A 13,721-nucleotide genomic window follows, 5' to 3' on the forward strand; every position below is an offset into this window, starting at 1 on the left:
GCCAGTTAAGAACCCCCATGTCTTTAAGACATAAATCCATTTAAAAAAATCTAGATCTTACTGGAGTGGGATAAAATACCATAAATATGGAAGAAATGTTTACTGACCTTCATTGTTTATTGCCCTTTATTCATCCTCAGCAAAATCCACACCAGAAAAACGTAGTGCCACTTCTTGATGCACTTCCTAGCTAAGTACAGAAAGGTTCCTATACCCTCCAGATAACATATGAATGCAATGCCACTTAAGAAATAAGACACAGCAACTATATGAGAGTTGGAGAGAAACCTTCCATACAGTGAAGAACTAGAAAAAGAAAAAAGAAGGAAAAAGCTCCCTCCAAAGGGTTTTTTCCTTTAAAATTAATTCCTGATCTGTGGACTTTTAGAAGGTGATATCACAGAATCTAAAAAAATATTGCAAATAGTATATATCTACATATAGATTTTTATAGGCACACAAACAAAATTTGTCAAAAATAGAACATTTAAAGTGAACTTAATATTTATCCTGTCAATCACAACTGCAGGCATAGCCATAAGGAAGCTCTTTTCTGCAGGAGGCATTCAGTGTGTTCAAGCTCTCAATGCTCTTAAACTCCAGTTACTTCCAGTGGTAGAGTTAGTACCTTTAAAAATGATCCTTTGCTTATGTGAGAGTGAACAGTCACTGTGCCACCCATGACAAACAACACAGGACATGAAATAGCCTGTGGATTTCTTGTCCCACCCAAACAGCTGGAAATCTAATCAGGGCAAAGGAAAACAAAACATGATAAAAACAACCATAGGAGTCAGGAGGGAAAACAAGAAACAAGTAGTATGGGCTTGTGTGGAAACAAACATTGGTACCCATCCATGTAGTGATTCTACCCAATGCATTAGTGAAAAAACATTTTTCAATTAGCAGTCTGCTGTATGCTTTCCCATTAAGAAGGTGGTTTCACAAGCCACTGAACTATATCTTTGATGTTCATGATAACTATTCCTAACTCTGATCTACTCTACTCAAATCCTCTCAAATGTCAGTTTATTTTCTCTTGTAATGTATTCCCATAGTTCAAGATTAGCAGACACACAGTAGGCCTTCAGGCACTAAGAATATAAATTAGCCTAATCTCAAGAAAACAAGATGTGCACCTAACCATAAATAGATTTTTTTATAATCACATCAAACATGACATACCTGGTATTCAGTTTTATATAAATTAGTTCTTACGTCAGATCTACTTCTGAGGTTATCCAAAACCCAAACACATAACATTATTTTTACTCTTCAGGTCTGAATAATATTTACAGACATTAATGCTATATCCAGATCTACAATCATTCCAGACACATTATATAACTTTATTTTTTTATTTGACAAGCAGCAGTATCATGTTCGTCATTTTTTGTACATTTTAAGTAGATACAATTATTAGGTTATCTGTCATATTACAATATTTAGGATTTTTGTGTGATTTTTTTTTTTTTTTTACTTTGTCTTAAGATACATTAAAAAACATCAACTGCAAACGTGAAAGGGGAGGAAAAAAAAAAAAAAAAAAAAGCATGGTACCCAACCAATTTTCCACATTTCAGCAATACCTCACTCATTCTTTTAGTAAAGTTTTAAGAAATGTCATAATGACATGAGCTTGAAATATCTATAGGCATTTTCATTGACGCTCATGACATGGCACTGGTGATGTTGTAAACAGCAGAAAAACAGGGGCTGCCAAGTGACCAATTATGGAGGCACAGGCCTGCCTCTTCCCACAGGAACACACCAAACAGTGACAGCAATGATCTCCTTACAATCATACCTGCAGGATAGCAACATCATGCTACATAACTGTATTCATCTGCAGAGGCCTGGCTTCGCTCTATGTACTGTTTGTCTATCAGAACTTCAATACACTTCTTAATCATGCTGATACTTGGGTTAAACCTAGCTCTTGATTGGCTAATTACCTGCAAAAGAAAGACATGGGTTCTGTGTTATTTTAATTTTTCACAGTTGTAAGTGCTGTACAAATATTTGCTAAGAGCTTTAAGGTAAATTCAGTATATTCTTCTTGTAACGACAGGATTAAATAAACCTGAAACAGTTAATTTATAACAACCAAGAAAGCACCTCTGTGTTAGTGTCAGGACACTGAAACTGAACTGCTCAGCTCATTGGTTAGTTTGCCTGCATGTTACCCAGATCTTTCCATTCCTCTTGCTTGCTTCATTTGTCACAGTACAAAGGAAGACAAATATCCATGTTAAAAATTAATCTAATATTAACACATTTCTTCACTACTACCACAGTGCAGTTCTCCTACCACTGATCTCCTTTCCTATATAGTTTGAGATGATCAGGATGAATCTCTCTGTCTCCAGTCACTGAAGACCTATGATTTGATGAGTTCCATCTGGCTATGCTGGATCTTAGTAATACAAGAAATAAAAAGTTATTTGTTGTAAAAACAAATCTAAACAAGCATTGTGGAAGAAACTGCCACCACAGGCAAAACTTCAGACGTCTCTTAGTAGTTCTCAGTTTTGCCCATTCTCTTGTAGAGAAGAAGAGGAAATGGTGTGTAGTAATAGAACATGTAAATCCATTAACTTGGAAAACTTTTCAAACTAAAGATCTTACTACTCAAGTGTCACAATATATTTTGTCTAGTTTTTAATTTCTTCTGTAAAGAAAGTGATTTTTCTTTCAGTTGGATTTCCTGTTTTCTTGACAACTTTTCATGGCTGGCTTTGTCCCAACTCTAGAGTTTGCTGGGGCCCTCTGTGAGCCAACAGAACTCACCACGTAGAACTCACCCAGCAAAGCAAACAAAAAGCTCAAAAGAGTGAGTTTTGTTGGGCTAGCAGCCAAGGCCTGGTATGTTCCACAGCAGGACAAACGAGGAGAAACCGCGTGCTAACCAGCTAACAGATCTGCTTGGATTTCACGTAAGCTCAGCCCTACACTCCAACTGTTTGCCATCATCATAGCTCATGTATTTGCTTAGGAGAGACAGAATGAAAGACAGAATTTTGTATTGGTAAGAGGTTTTTTTTTTTTTTTTTGGTTTGCTTTTGCTTTATCAAAGGTAATACAAGAATGATAGATAGAAATACGTGACGGTCAAAGTAAAATTTTTCTGGTAATGACTGCACTGACCTTTCTGTCACAGACCTTACTCATTCTATGGGAAAAGCTACCTCATCCTGCAGGCAACTGCAGCACAGGGCTAGAAGTGAAGCTACCAGGGTGTATCTAACACAACTAACAACACAGCACAGACCACATGCTGACACACACAGGTCTACCAAGGGCCTTGAGTATTTTCTTGGACACTTCACCCTAAGGGAAATGTGTAGTGCTGTAGTGTAACTGTTAGAATCAGAGCAAGTTACAGTAAGGCCAGGAGTCTCTCAATCTTATCTCTAACAACAGTATAATCCTGCCCTTATAGTTAAGAGAAAAATATTAACGAGGAGAGAATATAGTTCCTATTCATAGTAACCAGATTCCTTTTAAAAAGATTCATTCTTCCTCAAGAAGTCAGACAGCAAATTTTAAGTCAATACATTACATATTAAGTATATAAACAGCATGATGAAAGTAACATTGCCAGAATTCGTTACAATATCATAACTTTACTCTTTACTAGGCTTTTAACTGAGTAACCATCAAAATATCCACATTTCTTGCAAAGCATGAGGGAGCTCCTCATGTTAATAGCCCATACTATTCTGCAAGAGCACTGCAAGAGCAAACACAGCAGAGGCATACAAGCTAGTGGCCAATCTGTTAAACAAAGGAAGAAGAAACAAGAAAGGATGTTTTTGCTTCCAAAATGTCAAAATTTGCAATCTATTTCACCCTTACAAAATGGTGCCAAGCAAAGAGCCCTTTGAAAACCTTATTTAATAATCTGAGAGTAGCAAGAAGCAAGTATTTCCAAAGATGAAACAGGGGGTTTCTATCATTGCCTAGTTTCAACTGCAAATTTTTAGAGGATTTCATCATAATTGCATGGATGATTTAAATAACAGGAAACCAAACAATCAACGATTTTGAGGAGAATCAGGACCTATGCTGCCTCACCTTGTAGATATTCAAAATCAGATTTCCAAAATTAAGCTTGCTTTCAGAGTATTTGTGTACAAACACTATTTCAATACCCAAAACCTTTGAGATGTCTCACATTGCAAGTTATGGGCTTACAAGCTCTATGTAGTCACTTATTTTTTTTCAAGAAATAAAAATTAAGTGGTGGATGTGGTAAACTGTTTCCTCCATCACCACAAATTACTGAATGCCTCTCCACCTCCATGCTTAAAATGGTCAAATGAAGCAGGAATCTTAATTCCCCCTGAGGGGAGGGGGCTAACCAGCAAGACTCAGAGACACAAGAATGAACTGGACTAAAGAAAGAATGCTTTGGAAGGTTGAGAAACATAAATCTGGGAACTGATTGGTTAGGAGCAAAGGTTAGGCTGGAATGAGAAATACAATTAGGCAGGCAACCAGCAGATGGGAAAGTGGGAGGAAAACTAAAGAAATAGCACTTCCTTCCCAGCCAAGCTGTGACAGTTCACACATCATTAATCTAGAATATAAAAAATTAGAGAACTGTACCACTTAATGGAAAAGGGAGATCAAAAACTGCATGTCACCATGCTCAGACAACTTTTAAAATGTAAACCGTGAGTTATAATAAAATAATGATTAGAGCTAAAAACTGCCTAGGTGCTTCTGTAGAATCTCCATACCTAGAATATCCATACTCAGGTTTTCAACTGAACACTTAGCTCTGGCAATGATTTTTAGAGGCCACTTAATGCTTTAGTGCTAAGGCACATTTACAAGCTTGAGAGATCCCAGACAGTGCTCCAGTACTCCAGCTCAAAGCAGACCCTAAGAAAATGCTCACTCATTTCACTGGGGTATTAGTTTTGGAATGGGAGAGTTTTGTGGTCAGATGTTTTATCCAACTATCCTGAATATTTTCATCAAATCATGCTTAAGAGGAGGATTTTAACCTTACCTCCTGAATAAGAGCATTATGTCGCAACACTTTCCGTGCTTTCATGATACGAACTATAGCAGCTTGAAGATACATTTTTCTGTCTTCATCTACAGCACTTCTGGTCTGCTCCATCTCCTGTGGTAGAGGAAGAAGAGCAATGCTTAAAATATAATAAGGCAAATAAATACTTCATACAAGTATTTAGAATCTATACTTTTTACTGTACTAAAAGCAGTCAACTAATACAAAAATGCAGGTGAAGTTCAATTCCAGGCTAAGTACTTCCATAAATCAATAATCCCAGGTTTCATCAAAGTCAGGAGGGAAGGCAGGAGAGAGACCTCCAAACCAACACTTGCTAGGGAGACAGGTAGGCAGATCATGTGTTGAGTTTGGCAGCATGTATGTATCTTGCACAAAATCCTACACTTTAGGAGATACAGAGGGAACATGGATTATCAACACAGGAGTTAATTTTAGTTGCCAAAGGACACAAAACCACCAGAAAACAGAGTTGATTGGTTCTGCTGTTCCTGGAATAAGTTGCTTTTATAAATACCACTAACAAAAAAGTCTCATTAGGTAAGACAAACCAAATGTCAATCCTACTTGGTACATTTTGTTTATCTTTTTCTTCTAGTTTCTTGTTCCCTATTTCATCTTTTCCTGCCTGTATTTGGAGTAAAAAAAAAAACCTGCACTGCTTAAGCTTTAAACTTACAAAATTTTTTTACAGTTGTATAAATCTTACCTAGGGAATCTTACATCTGCTTACACCAAACTAACACAATAGATTCAAATTTTTAGAAAAACAAGCTTTCTAAGCTGTTCAAGGTAGAAACACCAAAAAATACTTACCTGTGGTGTGTCTTTCTGCATTGACGTGGTAATTTTAAATTTTGTTCGTTTACTGCTGAAGTTCATATTTAATGAAAATGTAGACTCTGCCTCTATATCTTCCTGCAACAAAGAATCTTTTGTAAAAATCAGAAATGGAACCAGAAAATGATAACAATTTACTTTGAAAACTCACAGTTAGGGTGTTACAAACATACAAACAATTTCAGATTTGTAGTTGGAAATTCTAAAATGCCACTTGAACCAGGTCAATTTGTTAACTTACAGTTTAACTAACCTAGAAATCAAGTCTATTTTAGAAAACACTATGAAGAGCTCTGTCATACATGAGTTTTGTTAGCAAGACAATATGATTAAAGCAATTTCTCTTTTCTGACAGCCTATCATTGTTGCAAACACTCCATTTAAACTCATTTTCTCCCTGCAAAAAAAGTAGGATTTGCATTTATTTATGGCAGATCCTCGAGACCTGTTTCTTTGACAATGCTTACTAATTACTTCCAGAATTTAACAAAATGCTTAGATGTTTTTCCTTACGTTATAGCAGAAATAGCTGACAAACTAACTTGTACAGTTCCACATCTATTTGTATGTTTCGAATTTGTAACTGTCAGAATACCAATTCTTTTCCAGATGTAAATGTCCATTTCTTTCAAGAAATTCTTACTACACCCTGCAGTCAAAACACATCTACATTCAACTAATAGGATAACCAGGCATTGCAGTTTCCAGGCAAGAGTGTGCAAGTATTACAAATCTCCAGAATAAAGTTACTGAGCTTCTGTGACCTTGAAATCTTGCCAAAGAGTCTCAAGCACAAGTGTTTTAGCAAACCCAGTCAATATTTATCTACATAACCACTCAAAACAATATTAATTCTAATTTTATATTTTGCAATGAATATTCTTTGTTATAATATATTTAATAAAACAGGACACCAGGTATAGTGTAGAAAATGTAACATGAAAGATGAAGATCGACAGCTTTAAAAAAATTAAGCTAGCATTAAATTTTAGCATTATTCTGCTCACATGATTGAATATAAACCCAAATAAATTGTGTATTGTGCATGAACTCAAGAAGCATGAATCTAATGAACCAATAAAGATTTGACCAAAAGCTACTTTTGTTCTTGCCCCCACTCCCCTTTCAAAAACTGAACAAGTAAACAGCAACATTTAATAAACTGTACTTTTTTGTGTGGCTCAGATACAGGTAAAGAGAAGTAAGTGTATTGAATTCCACTGCTTAAGCCACTAAGTTAATTTGCTTATTTAATAAGTATGCTGATAGATTGTCTACAGACCTGCTTTCACACTGTTGGATGGAGTGCAAAGAGAACAGAAAGAGCAAAGATGCTTAAATACAATAGTCTGGAAGGTAAAGAACCAGAGAATGCAGTGGTAAAAGCTGAGAGGGTTTGAAAGGTATATCCTTCCCTCTTCAATGGCATATGCTTCAAGAAAATGGGCAAACCTTATACAACAGACATAAATAAATGTAAATCCTTTAATTAATGTGAAACTTTCTAAGATTGTGAAACAACTCACTGTTCTCTGTAATAGGTCCCAGGGTTTTATATGACCCATGGTTTAACATATCTTCCCAGTCACTGTTCCAACCTGAGCTCATTTCTAGATATTGGAAGCATGTCCTATGTTTCAGCCAAGCATCAGATCATCCTTGTGATCTCACTTTCCATTTTCTAAAATTTTCCTGGTTAAAAACAAAAGCTGCTATCAAAGCAGCTTTGGATTTCTTCTCATAAGTGAATTGAACAGCTTATCTCAGTTTCTTCTGCTTGATACTGTCTGAATACTGGGCTTTCTGGGACAGCTGGAAGCACATGCTAATGTCTGCATGGGATGCACTTCTGTAGTTTTTCTTCCTTAACACACCTCTGTGCCCTTCACTGTATGAGGAAAAACAGTAACTGGTTTCCCATAGGCCATACAGAAGGAAGAGACAGAACCTGCATTAACAGCTGCCTTAACCATAGAGAAAGCTCAGATACTACTGAAATTCCATGAAACTCATGAAATGATAAGTTTGGCAAATTGCAGCAAAAATCTTCTCACACAAACCTTCCTTGCTCTCCTTCCTCCTGTGATCTGTCAGCAAGGAAGAACGTTTGCTGTTGCTTTCAGTTCCTTAATCCCACAAATATTACTTAGAATTGCTCTAAGACTCTTTGGTTTACTACTTGGGCTCCTCCCCGTGATTCAATACAACTTTGTGTGTTTCAGAGTATTCCTCCCCAACAGCAGTGAGTCTAAAGCCACATGGATGAAATGCAACAGAAACAATAAACAGTCCCAGCATTATTACCTGCTCAGCAGACCATGCTGCTATAGGCACAGAATGCCTATATGACAGACAGTCCACTTCCTCCTGTCTCTTTCTGTATAAACACAGATTTATAATTGCTCACAGGGGTCAGTAACACAGTTTAGATAAATAAAAGTAAAAAATGGATTATTTTATATTTCAAAAGCTCTCAACAAATACCAGAGTGACAAGATGGAAAACATGAAAGTTTTGTATATCATTACAGCATACCTTGTCTGAGTCATGGTTGATCATTTTGACATCAAGCAAAGATTTGATGGTCTTTGTCAGTTCCTTCTCATTCATTTGTGTACTGTCCTGAAGCTCCTTGTAAGTGACAGTCTCGCTGTTGTTGAAGGCAAGCAATACTGCCATTTGGTATGTTGTGACCATGGCTACATAAGGTTTGCACAAATAATTCATTTTTACTTCACCTGTAATGATAGAAGTAGTATTTTACAAACTGCTGGAATAGTCTGAAAAGTCATCTGAAGCCTAACTACTAGAGCTCCTCATAAATTTCCAGACAATTAACTCAAGTCTGCATTTACCACCTGAAATGGGATGATGAACACTAATGTTGGGAATTTACACATTTGTCTACAACAAAAAACCCCTCTGATTAACTATGAATACTACAACAGTAGTGTTATGAATAATGCAATCTAATTTATAGTAATTAAAAAAAGGAAATTCCAAATAGCCTCAACACATCGCAGTGCATAAACTTCAATTCATAGTATCTCACACAGAATCACAGTATAGTGATTACAGGAAAGTTGTTCCAAGGAAAGATTTAAAAACAAAGTAAAACATACACCCCACCAAAATTTTTTCATGTTCTTATATTCCCATGGAAAATAAAAAAGCAGAAATCTACTTGAAACGAGATTTAGATTTTCTGTGTGAAGGTGAGTGTGAGTTAACAGCAAACTTCTATTATCAGAACTAGATTTTCACTATATTATATTGTTGTATGCTAGTCAGGTTTTCACCTCCATATAGTATGTTGTGGTGCTCAGCTGTTAAAGCCTGAATACTGAAAGCACTTAAAATAAAACATGACTGATTCCAACTAGAATAAACTCTAATTTTATATATATCTTCTAAGATGCTTTTAACACATATTCCTATATAGTAAATATAAGCAGGTATTTACTTAGGCACTCACATACCTGAGTAAAATAGTATAATATGCATTCTTAAAATAATTTATATTCATCTAAGGGAGATCTTATACTACAGAAACATTTCCAGGGCAATTGTTATTAACTAGCAGTTCTGCAGTGCTGTTTTGAAGTTAAGAACATACAACTCTAGTTTTACTTGGATCTAAGAAATAAATAAATAAACAAACAAACAAATTAATTAATAAATGCAAAATTTACATTATTTTTTGAAATATTTACATAAATTTTTGAAATATTAGGCAGTAAATATTAATTTACAATGCAAAATAAGTAATGACTTCATAAGCAACATAATGTTCCAACTCCACAGCCTGTTGCCATTTGAAAAAGACTTTTAGCAAATAACTGTCAGTTGTATAGAACATAAGTTTTTAGCAAAGCAGTTATTTTTACCTGTACAAAGATAATGTAACCAAGTAAGCTTCCTTCCACTAAAATGCTGACTGTAAAATAATTCAAACTGCAAAACAAACGAACTTCAATTAGTCACACATATAACCACTTACAACAGTTTACTAGCACCCTAATGAAGAAATACTGATTTTATGTTCACCATTTTGGATGCAAACGTTCCAGATCACTTCATGACAGCATTTTCCTTCAGAAGATGAGTGATGACTGAATCCTAATTTAAGGTCTACCTCTGGTACTAAGAAAACCTTAAGCAGATTCAAAGAATCTTACCTAAAATGGGATCAAATTCCCTAACTCCCCACTGTGTAAACATCAATTTGGCTTGCTCTGATTTGGTCTGGCAACTCTGATTAACACTGAAGGACAACACAAAAACAGGGACTTTTGATCTCTTTAAGAATCATGTATTTCTCCACCCACAACTTACACAGCATGACACCCAGTATTTGTACACAATACAGATAAATATATATTTACAGGAAGCTCCAGCACTCCAGAAAAAGCTGCTAAACAGGTTGTCCAGTTACAGAGGTACTCAGTACTTTTGAGTGCAATTGCAAAACACTTTTTCTAAGTCCTGGCCAGAATCCTGAGAGAACTCCCTATCTCTGGGTCAAACCATCAATTTTGACAGTATTTACAGACACTGTCAGATAATTTTCAAAGATCTCCAAAGGTCATGTTCTATTTCTTCAGGGAATTATAATTTAGAGCATTGACTCCAGCTAGGTGACACATGAATAAGTTTTTTTACACTGGCAAAACATTGGAATTAGGCATGCAACTCAGATTCTGAGTTGCTTCTGATACACAAGTCTGCAACAACTTTCCAACTGAGGCACAATTGACAATAGTCCTATTTTAAACCCACAATGAACAGTAAAATCCCATCAATCACCTGGTGATTCCATGGTATGGGTTGGAAACTATTCTATTGCTAAATACAAGTGCCACTTAACACAGTGGAAATAAAAGCAGGATAAGTGGTTCTAATACTCAGCAGTAATACATCACAAAGCTCCTTCACTGCAGAAATAGATATTTGCTGTTACAATGTACATCAGATATCAATTAAGGTATAAAAACTGCTCTTAAAAATCTGTTATGTCCAATAATACAAAATTTATACTGCCTAAATTGTACTTCACCATTAAATAGACTTTAGCAAAGATCAACACAAATATTACCTCTTTTAACACAAACATTGTACAGGTAACATTTAGAACATAATAATATTATCAGAAGTAACAAAACACTCAACCTCTACAAAGCAGAAATAATCATGTAAGAAGAGAATATTTGGCCAAAGTAAAACCTGCACTGCTTTGAGAAATCACAAAATTAGCTTTAAAGAAGTTTGCACAAAGCTTGATTAAGAATGGGTCCTATGAAATACAGGCCAAGAAACCTGTACTTGCATATTAATCCGCTATCAAATCTGTTCAGATTTATTATTAGAAACAAAATCTTCCTTTATCTAAATATTAGGGATTGGATTTCAAAGTAAGAACAAACCTGGTTCCTTTGATTGTATTTATTAACATCTCCCTCAGTAAACACAAAGTGTAGAAGAGAGATGTGAAAAATAAAGAAAAGCTATGCAAGTGCATACATAAATTCAGTATGGACTGGAAACAGGATAGCTGTGATTTACAGACAAAATGAAGCAGCTCAGATTTTTCACTGTCAGAGTGATGATCTCTTATTTGGAGTTATTTTACATTTTCTACATGTTTACAAGAAGCCTCCTACTAACCTACCATCTGTACACTTTTTTCCAGTTCCTGAGGAATTGCAAATGTAGAAGAAGGAGCCTGAGTTAGAGGCCATGCACCAGCCTAAAGGTATTGGGAAAAATAAAGGCATTAATATCTTCATATGAAATATACATTAATAAAAAATAACACTTAGATCTATCATGTACATTATGTCATAAGACAATCAATTGATCTCCAAAGTTTTACTGCTCATTTTTTTACTGCTCCTTATGCATGTCCCACTGAGGTATTAATTAAAGTTGAGAGCACAAGGTATTTGACATCACTATTCTTTAGTGAGCTAGGGGGTTAATTTTAAAAAGAAACACTAGGAAAATAAATCATTCCACACTGACCACAAGGTGTCAGTTTCCATATCAAGAAGCATTCATAGTTAGAAAAATTGTTCACTTGTTATCAAAACATAAAAAATAAGTACAAATAACTCAGTAGCAATAAACATACATTAGTACCTGTAGAACATATATCTGAAAACTAATTCCCAAATCTATAATCGTGTCCTGGTTTTTGATAAAGTTGTTGAATTTATTGTTGAGATCAGCACTAACACTCATGTCCGTGTACATTCGATGGAGCTTGCTGGTAAATTCATAACCACAGGCTTGCTGTGAAGAAATATTGTCACAGGTTTCACAGTGAAAACAGTACTTAACACATACATAAATTATGCTCACTCACTTTTCATATTATAATATGAAAATCTAGTCAGCAGAAGTGTTGTTATATTTACAGAAAACACTAGTTACAATAGAAAACAAACACTGTAAAAGAAAATTATCAGATTCCTCTTAGTTTCCCTTTCTATACATTGATTTGTCTGAACAATGCTATTTATGGAAAGATAGACATGCTTTATGAAAATCCTTGGTACTTTTGTAATGTTTGTTTGAACACACCCAATAAAACTACCCAAAACCACATACAAATCTCAAATGCCAAGGTGATACTTGGCCATATATGTTTCAAAGACTTCCAAAAAACTAGTTTTTCCTTTCAGCTCTTGGAAACAGTCCTACTGACTGCTAAGTTACCTCTGGCACCCTCTGCAGCTCCCTCTCAACACTACAGACTCCTATGTTTGTATATTCTGCATTAGGAGAATATTTCATTACCTTTAGTTTATTTATCATGGCTTCTTCAGAATCCATAGACATAGACAAACCATGAATTAATCGTTTTGCCAACATTCTGGCATAGAACTGCATTGAAAAAAAAACCAAACAAAAACAGATATAAAGATTTAAAAAAAGCATAACCACATCCTTGAAATACACTTTAAATGTAACATTTGAACCTCTATTGAATATGAAAAGTTACCTTTTGGAATACATCTTTGTCATCAATGTATTTGAAAACAGTAATAAAACTTGTAAGTTTGTCTTCTACTTCATTCTCTGTCATTCCTTTCGCTGATTTCTTCAACAAGTTGTCACAGTACTTGGCCAGCTCAAATTAAAAAAAGAAAAATCAAACCCAAACCTAATTTGTCAAGCTTTAGAACAAATGTATGCCAAGGTATTGCAACTTCTGCACAAAAGTTCAAACATGAAATAAGTCAGCCTACAGTCTCATGTTCTATTACAAGGGCTGTACACATGGGTAAACTGTACATTTACATCCACAGGAAATACAGACATCAAAAATTACCAAAGTACCAATTTTGCACACCCTATGGCAATTAATTTCACAGTGATAAACAAGAATTATTACTTTCCACTTGTATCACTTACCAACTCAGGTGCTTTGCAGATTGACTTGGGCTCTCTGTAGTTAACTACTGATGTCAAAGCCTACATAGGAACACAAAGCAAAGAGAAAAATTGTTGATGACTTAAACCTTTTTCTTTTGCAAAATTTGAAGAAATCAAAAAATGTTCAGGGCAAAGACCATTCGAGATCCTGTGGAAGTGAACTACACACAGGGGTATCACAACAGAAACAGTGAATAAAAAGGTTTGAATTACTGCTCTGTAAAAATCTGGTTGTTGAACATTTTTCAGTTGAGAGTTAAGTAAAAGTAGAAAGAGTAGAGAAACAGCAGTTAATTACAGTAAGCAGAACAGATTAAGTTCTGAGTAGAAACTTTGTAAAAGTATGAAGATTTGAGTATACAGCAATGTTATGGTCCAAAAGTATGGACAGAAAGAAACT

General features: G+C 35.2%; 1 protein-coding gene across 1 annotated transcript; it reads right to left on the bottom strand.

Moving 5' to 3' along the window:
* Window positions 1-1,344: 1,344 nt before the first annotated feature.
* CUL2 (cullin 2) lies at window positions 1,345-13,360 on the bottom strand (the record flags this gene model as incomplete). Its single annotated transcript, XM_009083784.1, has 10 exons — window positions 1,345-1,955; window positions 5,021-5,137; window positions 5,861-5,962; window positions 8,420-8,622; window positions 9,772-9,838; window positions 11,553-11,630; window positions 12,023-12,175; window positions 12,683-12,769; window positions 12,888-13,016; window positions 13,301-13,360. Coding segments are annotated over 10 exons (1,128 nt in total), but the record flags the coding sequence as incomplete, so codon positions are not given.
* Window positions 13,361-13,721: the final 361 nt, after the last annotated feature.

Source organism: Acanthisitta chloris, unplaced genomic scaffold, assembly GCF_000695815.1.
Source record: "Acanthisitta chloris isolate BGI_N310 unplaced genomic scaffold, ASM69581v1 scaffold42871, whole genome shotgun sequence".
NCBI lineage: Eukaryota > Metazoa > Chordata > Aves > Passeriformes > Acanthisittidae > Acanthisitta > Acanthisitta chloris.